This window comes from Alligator sinensis, unplaced genomic scaffold (genome assembly GCF_000455745.1).
Source record: "Alligator sinensis unplaced genomic scaffold, ASM45574v1 scaffold255_1, whole genome shotgun sequence".
NCBI classification, from domain to species: domain Eukaryota; kingdom Metazoa; phylum Chordata; order Crocodylia; family Alligatoridae; genus Alligator; species Alligator sinensis.
Window position 1 is genome coordinate 3,609 of NW_005842270.1, and position 18,313 is coordinate 21,921.

At 56.7% G+C, this 18,313-nt stretch overlaps 2 protein-coding genes across 4 annotated transcripts in view; one reads left to right on the top strand and one right to left on the bottom strand.

Moving 5' to 3' along the window:
• Window positions 1–4,308, top strand: part of PSMD7 (proteasome 26S subunit, non-ATPase 7) — a gene marked incomplete at its 5' end in the record, with an annotated part of 6,352 nt that extends 2,044 nt beyond the window's left edge. Inside the window, 4 exons of the mRNA XM_006027849.2 lie at window positions 971–1,068; window positions 1,358–1,438; window positions 2,289–2,380; window positions 3,237–4,308. Coding sequence (XP_006027911.1) covers window positions 971–1,068; window positions 1,358–1,438; window positions 2,289–2,380; window positions 3,237–3,675 — 710 coding nt within the window. The remainder of the gene's footprint in view (window positions 1–970; window positions 1,069–1,357; window positions 1,439–2,288; window positions 2,381–3,236) is intronic.
• A 6,856-nt stretch (window positions 4,309–11,164) lies between these two features.
• WWP2 (WW domain containing E3 ubiquitin protein ligase 2) overlaps window positions 11,165–18,313 on the bottom strand; it is a 41,302-nt gene continuing 34,153 nt past the window's right edge. For all 3 annotated transcript variants that reach the window (XM_025209169.1, XM_006027821.3, XM_025209170.1), the window contains 8 exons: window positions 18,041–18,200; window positions 16,616–16,749; window positions 16,120–16,260; window positions 15,434–15,554; window positions 14,895–14,999; window positions 14,222–14,318; window positions 13,203–13,275; window positions 11,165–12,979 (listed from right to left, as the gene is read on the bottom strand). In XM_025209169.1, the coding sequence (XP_025064954.1) occupies window positions 12,880–12,979; window positions 13,203–13,275; window positions 14,222–14,318; window positions 14,895–14,999; window positions 15,434–15,554; window positions 16,120–16,260; window positions 16,616–16,749; window positions 18,041–18,200 (931 nt within the window). In that variant the 3' untranslated portion in view covers window positions 11,165–12,879. The remainder of the gene's footprint in view (window positions 12,980–13,202; window positions 13,276–14,221; window positions 14,319–14,894; window positions 15,000–15,433; window positions 15,555–16,119; window positions 16,261–16,615; window positions 16,750–18,040; window positions 18,201–18,313) is intronic.

An 18,313-nucleotide genomic window follows, 5' to 3' on the forward strand; every position in this document is an offset into this window, starting at 1 on the left:
GGGCTAGTTAAATATGGAGAGGCTACAGTATAGGTAATGTGGAACTGGACTCACTGGCAGGGAGGTCGCTTCCAGCCCTACATTTCTAGAGCTGATACATAAGGGTGAATGTAGAGTCTATGCCTTGGCAGTAAACCAGCCAAAAACATGACACACTTTTCCCTGGGAGACTGTCCTTTGAGACAGCTCAGAAGCTTTGACAAGAGCAGAATGTGACTGCTCATGTGATTAAGAAAGAGGAATGTCAAGGTGTTGATTGTAACAAGACACCATCATGATTTGGACCATCACCGTCATAGAAGTGACTACTTCTGTACAAGCTGTCAGGATACTGAGTTCAGGTGACGCCCTTCTGCCAAAGTCCACCTTTTGCCAACTTAAATAAAGGTTGTTTTCTCTGGAAGGTGTTCCAGAGCCTGAGTTCACTGACCAAGATGCATCTTATTACTAAAGCTTCTCCTGATGGAGTACTGTGGAGTTAATTCAGGGGAGTGCAGAAAGGAAGTGAGTGTGCTGTTCATTAGCAGACCCCTGAATTTCATTTATACAATATGCACCAATTTCTCAAAGTGTTTGGGTACAAAAATCATTCAGTATGTATTTATTTATTTAGCAAGTACTTCCCCTTGAAACCCATTCTTCCATATTTACCAAACAACCTTGCAGCTAAGAATATTAAGGTCCTAGCCTGCTCTCAGCCTCATCCATCACCGATTCAGCTTTCTATTCCTAAACTGCTTTCCAGAAGCATGGATATAGGGCAAAGTGTGCAGATATAGCAACAATTTAATTCCATTTCAGTATTTTCAGATGTGTATCCAGAACAGAAGTGGAGTTAGCCATTTTTTCTCTTTCAAAGCTTGGGCAGAATTTGGGGTTAGGTAGTAGTTATATTTGAGCTTTAGTATCCCTCTGTATGAAATGCTTCCCTGTCATTCTGGCTCTAATCTTTGGTTGTTTTTTTTCCCAGCTAGTGAAAGAATAGTTGGATGGTACCACACAGGCCCCAAACTACACAAGAATGACATTGCCATCAATGAACTGATGAAAAGATACTGTCCTAACTCTGTAAGTACCGTTCTTGCAACTCTGCTTATGGAACTTCTGGCAGTCTGCAGGTCCTACCAGCCCAATCTCCAGTTTGCTGTCATGACACAATAAGATGCAGCTTGACAGCTATGAAGTGAGTAGAGCGTGCAGATCTAACTCCTACCATAGAGACAGATCTTTCTTTCGCTTACAGTTAAAACTTCTAAAGAGGCTTATAACATCTGAAGAACCAATAGTTGACCGTGAGATCCTTCATCTAGTCCTTCGGGTGACTTTATCTTACTGAAACATGTGTTTTTTCTACTAGGTATTGGTAATTATTGATGTAAAGCCAAAGGACCTGGGGCTGCCCACAGAAGCTTATATTTCAGTTGAAGAAGTTCACGATGTAAGTGTTCAACAGTTCAGTACACGCTATTTTCCAGTTCATTTAGGATTTCCTGAAAGAGGGCATACTCTGAGTAATAGAGAAGTTAAAACATATTGCTTGGTGTGCATCAATTTGTCTTTTGCGGTCCAGTAGGGGATGTTGCATTAATTGGTCCTGTGCCTTTGCGTTAAGTTTGCTGAATCTAGAGCTTAAATCACAGTTGTAAACTTAAATTCTTGATTCAACAAACTTCCATCCTTTATCCTCTTGAAAAAAGGACTGCTTCCCCTACTTTTCCTAAGAAACTCTGTTGCTTTCCAGAAGCATGGATGTAGGGCAAACTGTTTAGATTTAGAACACTGCTCTTCTATTTCTGACATGCTTGTACCCATGCAAAAAGTAGCATTGGGTATGCTTTAAAGATACCACTGATAAATGGCAGCTGACACAGCAATAGTTCAAGTAATTAGATACTAATTTGCATCTTCATCATCTTAGTTTTAAATGTTTCTTGCCTTTTATCTCTAGTAACCACTCATCATCCACTGTACGTAGATGTGTGCAGTAGTAGGTCAGTGACAGATTTCCATGCAACTTTGCCTTTTGCTAGATTCCAGGCAGATTTTTAAAAATTGGTTCTGTCAGCGTGTCTGAGGCCCATTGTGGAGAAAAGCAACTATTTACTCTTAGGGACCCTGCTATTAGAACTATAAGAGTATTATTTCTAGTGTTGTGAACATGTTGGTCTGTATGAGGCTTTCTGCTTTTCCAAGTGCAGAAGGCACAAAACTGGCTACTTGAGGGTGTGCGCACACTGGACTCTGTTTTAGTTGTAACCCTGTTCACCTTCCATTCTTGCACCTCAAAGGATGGCACTCCAACCTCCAAGACATTTGAACATGTGACCAGTGAAATTGGAGCCGAGGAAGCGGAGGAAGTTGGTGTTGAACACTTGTTACGGTAACTTTTTCTAACGAAAAACTCCTTCAAGGGTCATATGGCGTGCTACAGCATCTAGGAGAGTGCCGGCTGCTTGCTGGGGGATGAGGGGGAGGTATTGATTTGTATGTCATCTACTGAGCTCCTTCCTAGTAAAGTGTGACTGCTTCCTAAAAATGTCAAAAGCTTTAATTTCATCTTGTTCCTTGAATGCTGGAAGTTAGCTTGAGACATTTTCAGGACTTTACTTTATAGATGAGTGCAAAGTGGAAGCCTTTTTGTTGTTTGAATTGATAGTGGAAACTGCTACTTTTGAAATCAGGAACACAGAGTCAGCCAAGGCAGACTTTATAGCCTTTCTACCCTTTGAGGCTCTTAAAAACCATATGGGCATTGTTTTCCTTAAGAAGAACTTGGATTGTTTTGCCTTTGCTTTTTATAAAGCAGATTTCAGATCCTTCAGTGAAAATTGATGTCTCACAAGCCTGCTGTAAAATGGAGCTTTTACACCTACTATATAGGTGTACAATCTGTAGAAGATCAGCTTGCCCAGATCCACACAGTGAGGCATTGACAAAGGATTTAGGACCCGAGTCTTGTCTTCTGTCCCTCAAGCCAGGATAACTAGGAAAAGCTGATTTAGAAAGAGAACACCCTTGCACATAAAAAGCAACTTAAAGATCTATTTTTAATGCACCCAGTGTCAGCCAGTTTTTTTTCTTGATCTTTGACTTGAATTGCTTTGCTAAGTAACTGAACTTGGTTGTAATTCAGCTGCCCTTCCAAGCAACACTTCGTTTCCAAGCTAGAAAGACCTATAAATGACCGCAGTAAAGCAGTGTACTAATGCTTCTCCTTCCTGTTGTGGACGTTTCAGAGATATTAAGGACACAACAGTGGGCACTCTGTCCCAGCGCATCACAAACCAGGTCCATGGTTTGAAGGGACTGAACTCCAAGCTTCTGGACATCAGGAGCTACCTAGAGAAAGTGGCCATGGGCAAACTACCCATCAATCACCAGATCATCTACCACCTTCAAGATGTCTTTAACCTGCTGCCAGATGTCAACCTGCAAGAGTTCGTCAAGGCCTTTTACCTGAAGACCAATGACCAGATGGTGGTAGTCTACTTGGCTTCTCTTATCCGGTCTGTGGTTGCCCTGCACAACCTCATTAACAACAAGATTGCCAACCGGGATGCAGAAAAGAAAGAAGGGCAGGAGAAAGAGGAAAGCAAAAAGGAGAGGAAAGATGAGAAGGAGAAAGACAAGGAGAAGAGCGATGCCAAGAAAGAGGAGAAAAAGGAGAAAAAATGAAATGTGTAGTTTTTTATTTGTAAATTAAAATCTTGTAAACTAAAATCACTGTGCTGCTAGAGGGTTCTTTTCACCTGTTGAAGTGACTGGGCAGTTCTCTATTCTTGCCTGTTCTGGGAGGCACTCTCATGTGCACTTCCCTTGCTTCTGCATCCGACAGGCATATAGCCGAATAGAGTGGGGAGAGGGAACTTGCTCTACACAGACTGGCAGCTACAGCAAGAAGCAGGCAGCCTTACTCTTAGGAGGGCCTGTCTGTTCAGTCCTTAGCACTGGAGGGAAGGAGGGGGGAGGCAAAGGCGAGGTCACCAACTGCCGCTTTTTCCATTCTTTACCAATGGAAAAGGCCTGCATCCCAAGATGCTCTTCTGTCTCCGTTTCGCATGGCTTTGGTCTAAAAGTTATTTGAAGTTTATACTATATGGTCTGTAAAACTGCTAAACTGAATGCATGACGCCTGCACCTGTGCTGCCACTGCTTGCCATCTTAACGTTCTTCTGGCACTTGATCCTGCTCCGAGGGCTCTGCGCAGAGGATGAATTTACCTGCCCCATCTGTTGCTCAGGAGACCTTGAGGTTGGGCCTTCTATATTGTTTATTTTCAAAGAGATGATTAAATGGTTTGGTTTGTAACTCTTGGACTTCTAGTCATTTTTAATCCTGGAAGCAAGTAGCAGGTGATTTCAAGGCAAATTTGCTGGAGTGTGAGGAATCCCAGAGAGAAGAACATAGTTCCAAGATGGAAGAAGTGTTAACAGGATCGGAAGCAGAGAATACAGATATGTCCATGAAGAATGAATGCCTTAGTCTCTGGCATGTCCAATAAGGGGAGAAGAGATGAGGCTGTGGAAAAACTCAGGCAGAGCTGAATGACTGCCTAATACGAAAGAAATTAAGCTCTTGTTTGTGCAGTACCTGGTACATTGGGGCCTCACCTCAGTTAAGTCAAGGGGTTTGAGTGCGTGCACAGCACCAATAACTCCACCTTGACAAGCACCCGGCAGGACACAGACACACTGGGGATGTTTTTAGGAACTCCTGTGAGTGGGGGAACGGAGGCTACTTGAAAGACAAGCAGGTTAAGTCTCCGGTTATGCAGTTAAAACTTGGAGTGTGGCTAATTTTGACATAAAGCAGTACCTAAGTGGGCTCCCTTGAAACAGGGTGCATGGCAGGGGATGCTAGACGAGCAATTGTTTCTCTTTTATGGTTATAGTAAATTCAGCCATTGTTTCTCTGGGCAGCCTGTCAAGCAGCTTCGCAGTTCTCTTATGGACTGTACGTGAGCTGGTAATTGTTATAGCTTCCAGCTAGTGCTACATATTTCACTTGCTGTGCGTACTGCAGTGAGGTCCCTTCAATTACAGGTCATTTTGGGGAGGAACATAATAAAATGTGAAGCAAGGACAGGATTGAGGGCCAGCCTGTGCTTAAAGTTAGCCTGGACTAAGGCAGTGTGTGCAAATAAAGCATACTGTTTTTGATTAATTCTCATGACATTTACACTGGAATGAGACTACCTCCACATAGCTGACCTTCAAGAGGAGCAGAGCGCAGCACAGAGCAGCTGTGGCATTTGTCAGGCACAGTTCAGTTATGAATGAGGACTAGCCGGGTTTTATTTAATGCAAGAAAGTTCCATCTAAGCCAGGTCCAATTAAGTCTACTTTAGGTGTTTCTTCAGTTCCCCAGCCCTTCACACCAGGACACTGCCCAGCAAGACAGCGCTGTTATCCCACGATCGTGGTAGGATTGGAACAGGCACAGACACTTAACAGTCAGGATTCCCCTAAGCAGCACAGCACCTCAGTCCCAAGGCAGCTGACCAATTATCTCACCATAACGAGTGAGGAAAATTAGGCACCTTAGGAATGTCAGCTTCTGAGAATGTCAAGCCAGCCAGCATGTCCCCGGGACTCATTTGTGCAAGACCAATTCAATAGGCACTCCTCAGGCCACGTTTACTGCATCACACTGCGAGCAACACAGACAAGGGAACATTTAGAGAGAGCATCCTGCTGTAGGCAGGTGTGAGCTGCAGCCGAGCAGTGTCTGGATGTGCATGCGTGCCTATGCATGAGCCCACGGGACAGGCAGAACAGCCATCGCGGCACTGGGCATCTGGACTCGATTCTGTCTCCATGGGCTGACGGGGCAGTGGAAGGTCTGGGCAGCCTCCACTCCTGCCTAGGCATATGTTTTGAAGGTCTGGGTGACCTCTCATGCATGAGCCAGAAGGACTGACGGTGTCTATTTAGTAGTAGGCAACCAAGATGCTGAAGGACTTTAGGAGCCTCTAGGGTTAAACAGGAACCTAAACCCCTTTGTGGATTTGGACATTAGACATTTGCCCTGTGGTAAAGCAGGAAGTGAATGCACATCTGCAGAGTGCTAGCCTTTCCAAACCCCACCAGTATCCTCTCTGAAGGGTCTCCCCACCCCTACTAATCCTTTGTTGAGGAGGAGCAAGAAGTTCAGAGCTGTACCATCAACTGAAAGGAATCTCCATTTAGAAGTCATATATTTATACGTTGTAATGCTCCCGATGCAAGGCGTGCGGGAGGGAGGGAGCTGGCTTGGGGACTGACGTTGCAGCCCGTTCCCAGAGAGCTGTGGATTAGTCTGTGTTCATGACCTGTACAGAGAACATCATGACTCGTAGCAGTCTCAGCAGGCAGCTCTGCTTCTCTGGGGTTCAGCAAGACATGGAGGGAGTCGCATGGGAAGCACTGATCCGGTGGAAATGCTGGAAGTGTGACCTGAAGTTGCATGCATCTTTGAGCTGTAGCCTCAGTTTGGGTTTGAACCCCTGCCACAGACCTGACCAGACAAGTGCTGCTTTTTTAGCTCCTTTTCAAATCATTCTAGTAGCACCAAGGTAAAAGTGCTGCGAGATGACTCATCTCCATCTCAAAATGTGTGTGTCAAACCTGTAGAAAGTCCCAACAGCACCTACTCCTAGGTGCAAGAAGTGCCTTCCAGGCAACCAAAGTTATACCCTATTCTTTCCCCTAAAGCTATTTGCAAAGCCCCCCACGATTCATAATTTTTCATACACTCTCTTTTCAGAACACAGGCATCAGTCTTTCTTTTTTTTAATATCCCTTAAAAGACCAGCAACAGCAGTGACCAGTGTGCAGAGCACAGACGCAGCTAATGGTAGGGCAAAGAGCACATGGCTAAGGTACAGAAATGCCACTGGTATCCAGCACCCTGCCTAACCATCTCTGTGCAAGACAGCTGCCCCATCTTGGCACTAAAGTGACTTGGAGATGACACTGGGTTTTCCGTAGCAGGCCAGGTTATAACAGCTTCAAACTAGTCGCAAAAACCCCCTCAGCGCCAGAGCCCCGTGCCAGCCTCAGCAGACATGAGAACAAAGCCCCCCTCCCCGGGGCATTCGCCAGCTGTTACATTAGAATTGAAAGCAGCTCACACTAGAGCCGAGGTCTGAAGCACTCGTTTAAGGACTAAGGGAAGCCACACCCTACTGCAAAAAACAACTCTCCTTCCACCCAACACCAGAAACATTCACTGGCCCCACAGCTCTGCATCCTCTGGAGCAGGGGAGTTCAAGATCCAGCCTGCGGGCCAAATCCAGCACACAGTCTCCGGTTGACCCACGTGGGGTGTGCGCCAGACATGGCACGGGACCCACGCTGCACGTAGCATTGGCATGGGGCCGGTCCAGGGGCCCCAGCATGCCAAATCCTGCACCCGCTCCGGCTGGCCCGGGACAGCATGGGTGGGGGTGGGAGCCACCCACGGCACCTGCTTCAGTTGGTTTGGGGCAGGCACCACGCGCAGCAGTCCTGGATCGGCCACAGTGTGTGCTGGGTCTGGTTTGTTGGTGGGGGGTCTGTGGGCCTGATCTCACCCCTGGAGCTGGCCCTGCACCACTCACGTGGCCCATGGAGCCGGAGCCGGAGCCAGACGAGTTTGATGCCCCTGTTCTGGAGACCCGGCATACCACGGACGATATTGCACTCCCTCAGCCTCGAGGGACGGCTGAAGTGCAGGGATCAGAGAGCTGCTCTGTGTACACAGCCCGGCCGGGACAGGAACCAGAGCTGGGCTCGCTCCGAGACACCCCGAAGCAAACGCAGCAGGTACCGAGCTTCTGCAATGCACGAGACAGACACAGACTTCTAATGGGTCTGCAAGGTTCCCTTTTAAAGACTAAAAGACTAAAACCAAGCCAAGAGCTGTCCCCACCACACAGCCGTTCAGGGCTTTTTCCTCCTACCAGGGCAGTGGCCTACAGCTGTGCAGAGCCGTCCCGTGCGGGCTGGATGTTGTAGTCCAGAAGAGCCACGGGAGGGGGCGCCCAGCGCTCGCGTTCGAACCAGCCTGTTCCCAAAGGCCTCCCGGGAAGGAGCCTTTGCTCTCGGTGTTTGTGCTGGTGCTCTAGTAACGGCCGGCTAACCGTGCACACCTGCCTGCGACGTGCTCCCAGGGCAGCAGAGAGGTGTGAGTGGGTAGCACGAACCTCCCTAGGCAGAAGTCTCGCTGGAGCTGGGGGGAGCCGGGAACGCCGCACCTGTGGCGCCGACTTGGCCAAGGTGCATGACTGCTGCCCGCCTGCCTCCTGAGGCCGTAGGAGCCCAGCTCTGCTGTTTACTTCGGCTTAGTGACATCTGCGACTAAACCTTCAGCCCCCAACTCTGGGCCCTGTAATTACAGAGGAAATAGCTCAGAGAAAGCCTGCTAGCGATCGGCCTCCACGCCTTCCACGCGGGTTTGGCGGGGGACAGTCAAATGCTAACCATATCCAGAAGAGGCTTTCCGCAGCGGGGCGAGCTGCCAGCCCAGCCTCGGACCGGCAGCGGGCGGTGTGAAAGCACCGTCACGCCTTGTGCTGGGACCGTGACGAGGAGTCGCACGGACTCCAGGTTGTCTTCCCTCCGAGTGCCGCCGGAGCAGAACCAGAGCGGCTCGGCAGCCTCGGGCACGGCCTTCTGGACCCATCCACAAGCCACTTGGTTACAGGTTGGGTCAAGGGAGGCAGATGTAGGGCAGGAGCATTTGCTCCTCGGTTTAAACTCTACTCCTTCTCCGAAAGGAGCAGGAAGGTGGTTTGAATGCTCTCATTGAACAGGCTGGCCGCTCGCGCCCCATTCACGTGAATGGTCAAGTCATAACATCGGCCACGAATGGCAGAGAATTGAGACCGCCTCGGCACAAGAAGCTTGCTCTAGCCCCTGCTTCGGGACGTCGCCGCCTACATCTCATGAGGCCGAGTGCTGCGTTAGCCCCGGGGCGTGCTGCTCTCTGCTGCTGCGCGCACCCCTCAGCATTGCTCGAGGTCAGGGCTGGCGGCCCCCGGGCTCCCCCCCCAGCCCAAGGGAGCCAAAGTGCTTTAGGTCTTGCCTCTGTATTCCTGGCCTCTGGCCTTTCTCTAGCTGCCTCTAACCTTGCAACTCCTGGCCTGACTTCCGGTTTGACCACTCAGGCTTCCTACTCCCATGCTCAAAACACAGCTTACTCTTAACGGAGGCCAAGCAGTAGTAGGGAACAGAAAGAAAACATCGGGCACTCACCGGTCAGGAGAAAGGTGTGGCTTGCCAGGCCGCTTGGGGCCAGGAGCGGGATACAAGGGCTGTGCCCAGCAGGCAGCTCGTACAAGCGTGGCCGTGCTGCGGGAGCACTGCTGGGGCAGGGCGGGGTGTGGCGGCACCCACAGCTGGTGGCCATGAAGGGTCCTGGTGCTCGAGCACCATTGCTGATTGAGTGATTTGCAACTCCTGGTGTTTGGCCCCTGTTCCTGGCCCTTCCTCCACAGCCCGCGTTGTGCTGGGGAGGCAGCGTCAGACGCCCCGTGCACGTGTCCACCCTCGCCTCGTCCAAACTGCCCCTAAACGCTTCCCCCTGCGCCGACCAGCGCCTGAACCCACAAGAGCAGCAGCTGCCGGCTCTGTCCTGTGCTTGCAACTAGCAGCCTCTTCCCCCTCGTTTGTCAAATGCTTCCCGGGGGCGGGGAGCCACGTGGCTTGCATTGCCCGCGATGCCCTGGCCCACCCCTGGGTGCTACACCACCCTGCCTGCCGGGCCCCTGGTGCGGCGCTGAGCGCAGCGGGGTTGCGGTTGCCCGCAAGCATCCTTCCCCCAGCACGCAAGTGGAGGTTTCGGAGCCTGCCGCAGGCCGTGCCGTGCGCTGGCGAGAGGCTCCCACTGCCTCTGCGCCGCGTGGGCTCGGTAGAGGAATTGTGGCTTTCAAGGGCTTCCCGCGTGCCTGCACGGGACCCTGCGAGCAGGGGTCAACTTTAGCAGCTCGTTCTGGAGCAGATGGGGGCTCCCGCGGCCTGCGCCGAGCCCTGCAGGACAAGCCTGGGGGCCCACAGCAAGCCCAGGCCGTCCTCCTGTGTCCTCAACTTGCTTGGCAAAGCGGTGGGAGGCCCGGGCTCCGAGCGCAGCGGCCCTGCCGGCCCCCGGAGGCGAATTCACAAGTAAAACCGCTCGTCTTCCTGGAACACGCGGCGGTGGCGGGGGAGCCCCTTCCAGGCAGCGTCGGCCTCGCCTCCAGCCCCGGCGGCAGGAGCGACTCACGCTGGCCCTTGGCGCACCAAACATGGGCACGTGGAGCGTGTCCACGCGCCAGCCCTCTTGGCACGGTCTGGGGCAGCGGGAGGGAAGCTCACGGGGCTGGGGAGGAGGCCGCGTGCTCTCCAGCAGGCCGAGCTCTGCTGTCCTCCAGCCCGACTGCGGTCAGAGCTGCTGGCCCCGTTACATCCGCCCCGCACGCTGCGCCCGGACTGCCTTACTCGGCTCCTTGCGGCTGCCCTACCTTAGCTGCCCGTGCCTCCCGTTGCCCAGGCTGCGGTACCCGGCTGCGCCCGGTGCGGGTCCATCCACGCTACCTCCTGGATGGCAGGTGCGAAGCCGTGTGGTCTCCACTGCCGTCCCCGGGCTGCAAGGGCAGCAAGCACATTTCCAGGCCTTGCTTCCCTTTAGCTGCGGCGGCCTGGGCCGGCCTGGCTGTCTCCTGGCCGCGCAGGGAAGAAGCTGCTGCAGTCGTAGCCTCGTGTACGGCTCCGGGCAAGGGGCCAGGGGCTTCCTGGCGCAGGGGACGCCGCACCCAGCTCCCTGACTCGGCTCCAAGCCCGGCTGCCAGGCAGGGCTCCAGCACCGGCCCTCTCCGGACTAACCCGTGCTGGGGTGTTCCCTTCGACCTGGAGGGCCGGGGCTGAGACCGTAGTCACGGCCCTCCCCTGCCTCCACGACAGGTCAGCCAGCAAAGCCACGGGCAAAGCCAGCTCCAAATTCAGCGCAACGCCCCGAGCCGCTGCCTGCCTCAAGGCCGCAAGGGAGCACGCAGGCGAGCGCGAAGAGCACGGAGGGCTGGAGCGCACGTGGAGCCGGTGCCCGGGCAGGGACCGGCGACATTGCGGAGGGGCAGAGACGGGGACCAGGCTGCCTCCCCGGGGCCCTCTCCCCCGGCCGGCGCCAGCCCCGCACCGTCACAGACTCACGCACAAACCGCACAAGCAGCTGCTTATTGTTTATTGCACAAGAAATCGGCGTCACTGAGGCAGGATGGTGCAGTACAAAACTATCCAGGTTACCCATCAAAAGCTATTGCCTTTTTTTTTTTTGTATCCATAGACTTCGTTTCTGTACAGATATGTACACGGATGCTCACACACACGCACGCTCACACGCACACCCCCAGGCCGCGGCTGCTCGCCAGCCTGCCAGGAAGGGCTCCGGGGCCGCGGCTCAGACCGGCAGAAGCTGCCGGGGAAGGAAGGGCCTGCTTCTGCCTCAGTTCTGGGCGTCTGACTCACACCGGGGCGGTGAATCCGGAGCATCAGGCCCCGAGTCTGCGCTTAAGCCCGGAGACCAGGCCCAAGCCCCGCGAGGGTGCTCAGCTGCCGGCCCCGGGGCGCGGCTGGAAAGGTCGTTGCTTCAAGAAGTTAACGTGGCTGGTTCGAGATGGGGGTGCCCGTTCCACGGCCCCCGGCTGCAGGCCCGGAGTGAGAACGGGGTGCTGCGTGCCCGCACCGGGACGGAGCTGCGCGGCGCGGACCGAGGAGCACCACGGCCAAGCGCTGCCTCCCGCTCGTATCATTAAATAAAGAGCACGCGGGCCACACGCACTCGCAAACCGAAACATGCAGCAAGCAGCACAGCCCCCGGCCAGGCCAGCCTGCCCCGGAGTCCTCCCCGCCCCCAGCCCGAGCTTCTGGGGGCCAAATTCACAAGCCCACTCGCTCCGTGCATGGCCCCGGCGAGCCCCTGAGCCGCGGCGTGAGGAAAAGGGCAGTCGGGGAGGGTGGCTCCCCGGCCTGGGGCCTGACCCCTTCCCAGGAAAGCCAACAGGAGCCTCTGCCAAGGGCTCACGTGTGTAAGACTCCGTGGCTGCCAAAGCCAGAGCTGACTTCCCATTTTGCCCCCGTGTAGCAGGACGCCCCAAGAGGCAGGGAACACATGAGAAGAGCTCCCTGTGAAAACCAGTGCCCCCCGCCCTTTAACTGCAGCTCGTTATACAGAGCCCCGTCCCGGCTCTGGAGCGTAGCAAGCGCCCTCGGCAAAGCAGTCCGGGCAGCTCTGGGCTCTGGCCGCCCGCGGCTCCAGGCAGAAGCCTCACTCCAAAGGGCTGCGGGGACGTGGCCCAGCAGCTCCGGGCTGGGAGGAGCACGAACACGCGGCACGGAGGAGGAAGCGGGCGTGCTCTGAATCCGCTGCCTGGCTCCTGCAACACCCCGTGCTGGGGAGAGGTAACGATCGCGCCCGCGTCTTTGGTGTGAGGTGGCTCTGCCCCGGGCACGTGTGGGGATAGGGAGGCGTTTGTGGGAGAGGGGGCAGGAGTCCCTGCTGTGCCTGGGCCTCAGACCCCAGGATCAGCAGCTCAGGCACTGGGCTAGGGACAGTTTAGCATGAACGTGGCCAGAGACCCCTCCCCAGGGGGCCTGATGCCCCTGCCCCACGCAGCAAGGTGCTGGTGCCCTCCCTGCCCCTGCCCCCGCCCCCCAGAGCAGCTCGCACTGCTCTGGGAGGGAGCACAGGCCTGTCCCCCTCGGGCGGCGCTGGCACGAGTGACAAGAGGCTGCCACTGGCTGCAGCTGCCTCTGGGGAGGACGGAGAGAGGAACTGGCATGGGCTCCTCCCGCCTCCACCCCAAGCAGGCGCTCACAGCGCGCAGCCTGTTCCTGGCGCCTGCTGGGCGTTCAGGCAGCCTGGTCGGGCAGGGAAAGGCCGGCTCCCTCACTCCTGGCCAAAGCCCTCGGTCTCCTCGATGGCATAAAGCAGCTTCTCCTTCAGCTGTTCGTAGCTCTTGTAGGGGGGAAGGTCCAGGCGGTTAAAGCTGGCAAGACAACGCAGGCCGTCAATGCAGCGCCCGCCCCGTCCTCCCCGCCCCGCAGGTCCCACGGCAGGGACCTCCTCCGCGGCTGCGCAAACTGGATGCTGCTGAGCAGAGCGGTGCCCGCGTCCCCGCACACCCGCTGTGGGGTGGTGCGAGACAACACGGGCAAGCCAGGGGTCTGTGCCCCGGTGCTCGCACACATCGCACAGGGGACAGGCCTTACCAGGTGTGGCTCCGCGGCAGCCCCGGCTCCTTGCCAACCTTATCGATGCAGAACTTCTGCGGCCCGTTGCTGCCTGTTGGGCACAAGCAGAACACGTCTCATTCCAGCACGAAACAGGACACACCGAGGCTAAGAAAGGGCCCTTCAGGCAACGCTGCTAACCCCTGGAACTCACTGCCGCAGGACTTCATTGAAGCCAAAAGCTCACTGGGGATCGATATGGATAATAAGATCCTCCCTAACTACAGGAATTAAAACAAACGTGTACTTGGTAAGGCATCCTACTGCTCAAACTCCAGGGATTAAGCCAACCACAATCAGAATTACTGATAAGGGAGCTGAAGTGATCAGTGAAGAAGTCTGTGGTCCGGAGGCAAAAGGATTACAAGAAGTAACTCAGAAATAAATCAGGAGCAGAAGCAATCTTAGCAGTAGATGCTGATCTAGCTGGGGCTGGGGCTGGGGCTGGTCCTGCTTTGGGCAGGGGCTGGACTAGACGGGACCTCCCGAGGTCCCTTCAGCCCCCGCGCTCTATGATTCAGTGCTGAGAAGAAAGTTGTCGACGATGATTCAGAGGAAGCCGAAATGTTCAGTAAACCCTGAAAGGCACCAGTCAAAGTCTGCATGGTAACAAAACACCTTCTAGTCCAGCTAAGCAGGATGTTTAAACAGGAACTCCGAGCCCTAAACCGGTTTTAAAAAACATTCAGGATCGGGTCGTTTCCATCAAAGTTTTAAAGGAACCGGCCGACTCAGATTCGGACGCTCTGATGTTTAGATTTAACCCGTCTTGGAACAGTGGAAAAGCTCCAGAAGCCGGGACAGAGGTGAAGGTGCCAACGTTTAGTAAGCATCGCCGAGACGGCCCGAGCCTCCACCTGCAGCAGAACGGCCGACCCGAGAGCTGGAAAGCTGCCCCCGCCCCCACCTGTCCCTCTCCAGCACCACGGGGCTCGGAGACTGTCACAACTCTCCTCCTCTACCCCCACTCTCTTCCCAAAGACCCGGGGCATAAATACCGATGAGCTCCATGAATCCTCCGACCGGCAGGCGGCAGGTCCCCGTCACAAACTGCAACAGCCGGATCCTCTTCTCATTGTCCATCTCCTTGACGACCTACAAGGTGGGGGTCCAGTCATCGCTTTGGGGAGGGGCAATGGAAAGCGTGCCTCTCCAGCCCAGCTCGGTTTGGCAACACCCTCCTCTGCCCAGGTGCATCAGGAACCTCAGAGACCCACTAAACCCCACGCGGAGCGTCCCCCTGACGCTGGGGCAGCAGGAGCTAACCAACAACCCAGGGCACAGAGCAGGCCTAATGCACCACCTGCCTCTCGGCCCTTCATGCCGGATGGGCTCTGGTCCACGGGCTTGGGGCAGAGCTGAATCCAGACTTGGCCTGAAACCCTGGAAGGAGCAGCTTCCCCCACAGTGATGCAGTGACACGGGCTCTGCCCTGCTGGCTGCCGGGCCAAGGGCTGCTTTTCCCTCCCCTTCTCTCTTGGCCACTGAGCGGGCGCTGCTTTATTCGGTCACCTCCTGTCCTGCCCCCCGAGCAGCCGCTCCTGCTGGAAACAGGCTGACCACCAAGCGCTGCCCCGGCGCCTCTGCCAGCTCCAGCCGAAGGCCTCTTCACGGGACACGTGCTTGCTGCAGCCTGGAGGGCTCCAAGGCTGCTGCCGGTGCCCAGCTCACCTGCCAGAACCATTGGATCTGCTTGCTGTTCTTGGTGTAGTGCCGGTAGATCGTGTTCTTCTGCCAGTCGTTCATGTCGATCTCCTGCATGCCGCACAGCATCAGCTGGGGAACCACAGGGCAGGTCAGCGGGCAGCCGCAGGCTCCATTCAGCCCCCAGCTTTGGAAAGGGACAGCGCCCGGCACAGCAGACACGCTGGCTTCTCCAGGGTCAGTGCAATGGGGCACGGGCAGCAGGACCTCCCAGCCGTGGGCCCAGCAGGAGGTCAGCTCCTCTACAAGCCTGGCAGTGACCCCCCGGGGGAGGTCCCTCACTTGTGTCCAGCTGATGCGTTCCCTTCCTTTTCCCCCAGTGGAGCCAAATCAGGGGCAGGATTACGGGCTAGCAATATTCCTCCCAGGCTGTGGGAGGGTCGCTGCTGCCCTCGTGCCCCAGGCAGGATTCAGACCCAGCAGCTCTGCTGGCAAACGGTAGGCCCCGAGGTGGCTCGTCCAGCAGGTGCCGGGACTGCCAGGCATTGCCCCGATGCCCGACTCACCTCCAGCTCCTTCTCGTCAAAGTACCGCAGCCACTCCAGTGGCACCACCTCGTTGAAGCCATCCAGGAAGGCCTTGGTCTGCTCCTCCACGCCCCGCGTGAACCTCCAGTCTGTCAGCAGCCTGGGAGGACAAACCGACCGCTCAGCAGGGTGCAGCGCTGGCTGCAGCAGCCCCCATCCCCAGAGCCTGGCAGGTCCCTGGTGACTCTGCCCGCTGCCCCTGCACAGCAGGGAGGGACGAGCAGTCAGGGAGCAGCAGGTAAGTGGAGAGGAGCAGAAGCAGCTGGGCATGCAGGAGAGCCTGGCAGATCCCGGCCTGGCTCTTCTGGGCAGCAACCTTGCCTCCCGATGCCAAGAGCAGTGCCCCTTGACAGGTCAGCCTGCAGAGGCATGTGGGGACCGGCGAGGTGCAGGCAGCCAGTCCCCAAGGAGCAGCAGGGAAGCACTGACTCGAACCCACCAGCTCCCGTGGGATCCCAACCAGCTCTGCACTGAACCGGCAGTGCTGGGCAGGCAGGATGGGCGGCTGAAAGGCAAGCTGGGTCCTGCTGCCACATCCCTCCCCGGCTGCGATTCTGCCTCCTGCAGGTGCTGGCACCAGCTCCCAGGGCCACGTCCCGGCTGTCCCCTGCTGCCAGCGGCCGTGCCCCACGCAGTGCTGCAGCCAGCCCAGGGCCGGCACTCACATGATGTACTCTTCCTTGTTCTCCTCTGTCACCCGGATGCTCTCGCCGCCCTCCTTCAGCTCGTGGGTCGTCACCTTGCCCAGGATCTCCATGTCCTGGATGAAGTAGAGCTCCAGGCCGCACTCCTCCAGGCTGTTCTCCCTGTGGGCAGAGACACGGGGAGCATTATCCCTCCTGGGGACCAGGCCTTGGTGCGAAGGGAATGGGGAGGGAGTATTGGGGGCTAGGGCCCCACTGGTGGCACCCTGGGGTCTCGGTGACAGCTGGCAGGGGCATCCTACGGCCAATCTGATTGCCTCGGTAGGGAAGGTTTCTCTGAAGCTGCAGCCCGTTTCTGCAGCAGCTGCCTGGAGCTGTCAGCGCCAAGGGCCTGAGAGCTGCCTGGTGTGTCAGGCTGAGCCGGAGCCCATTCACTGTGGGCGCCTCATCCCCCCTACCCCAAGGAGAAGCCAGGCCCAGGAATGAGGTGGGGTGCGAGCTGCGCTCGGGCACTGACTTGATCCAGACGATGGAGTTGTAGAACTCGGGGTCGATGGACTCCAGGTCCTTCAGCGTGGGCCGCTTGTTCAGCATGCGCTTGTAGAAAGGCAGCGTGAAGCCGGTGTCGATGAACTTCCCATGGTACAGGGCCTGTGGGGGAGAGCATGCGGGGGTCATGCCCATGGGACCGGGAGCTGGGGGCTGCGTCCTGAAAACCCTGGGAACAGCCGTGAGCAAGGAGGTGCCAAGGAACGCAGCTGGCAGGAGGTGGTTCCACAGGCCTGGGCTGAATTCCTCCTTGGCTAGGTAAGACTGTGCGCGCAGAAGGAAGGCCTGGCGCCCTCCTGGCACCGCGGCCCAGGCCCGGACACCGAGGCCAGCACCTCTCCCGGGGAAACAGGGGCTCCTGCCTCCAGAGCTGGGTGCACGGGCACCCCGCTCCCCTCCCTGCCCCAGATTGTGCGGCGCCGTCTGCCCCCTTGCAGCTCTATTAACAGCACTTGTTTAAACAGAGCTGTGCTGCGGCTTCCCTGAGTCCCTGGCTTCCAGGAGCCCCGAGGCAGAGGCAGCCAAGAATAATGCAGACGCTTGTCTGGAACGGCCAAGCAGTGAGTAACAGTCTGGGGTTTTATTGGGCTCCTGCGTTGCTCGGGCAGCCTGGGCAGGCCAGGACAGCGCTGCAGCCTCCTGCACTTGGCACCAAGGGGCAGGGTCCGGAGCCCTGGGAGCAGCCCGCTCCCATGCACGGGGACTCCTGGCTGGGCCCCCGGGGCCCTGGGGTGCTCCGCGAGCAGCAGAGCCGGGCAGCAGGGATGACCAAGGTGTGGGCAGCTGGAAACAGCCACACGGGCTGGCTAAAAATAGCTCCCGGAGCTGCCTGTCACACAGGACAATGAGGCAGCAGCCAGGGAGCCAGGCCTGGAAATGGGCCCCCGCCCCAAACACCGCCCCCACGCACCTCTGGCCCTGCAGAAACCCCCTCCCTGCCCCTCCAGACATACAGCCCGCTCCCTGCCCGCAGACCCGGCCACGCGAGGCCCGACAGCTGCAGCAGGCCCTGAGGAGCGGTCCCCGAGGCGGAGGATGTGGGAGGATGCTGCCGTGGTGGGATACGGCCGTGGCCCAGGTTGAGCGTCTAGCCCAACGGTGCAGACCCAGGGCTCCCACTCCCCCTCTGCCTCCTCCAGGACAACCGAGGAGGCCTGGCCCTGGCAGGAGCAGGGAGTCCATCCCACCTCAGTCCCTGAGCACAACTCATGGAGGCAAAGACCCTGCTCCCCAGCCCACAGCCCCGTGTCCTGGATGCTGGCCGGATACCCAGGCTCCTCCAGGGCCCTTCCACCGTCTTCCCCCTGCACACAAGGCAGGTGCCAGCTGCCCGGGGCCGTCCCTGCACTGCTGCCCCATCCACAGGCGAGCCAGGCTGGGCCTGCGCTCCTACCATGGCGATGAAGCGGCCGATGAAGCGGAAGTAGGTGAGGTGGTCGGGGTTGATGGAGGAGGCAGGGTTGATCTGCAGGCAGTAGTTGTTCTTCCCAGCGTACTCGAAGAGGCAGTACATGGGGTTGAGCACCTCGTGGGACAGGAGGAAGAACCACTCCCTGGGGGAGACAGGAGGACGGGGAACGGTGAAGGGACTGCAGGCCAGCTGCCCACCCGGCGCCAGGCAGAGCCTGCCCCACGCCCCTTCTGCCCACTGGGCTCCTAGAGGCCA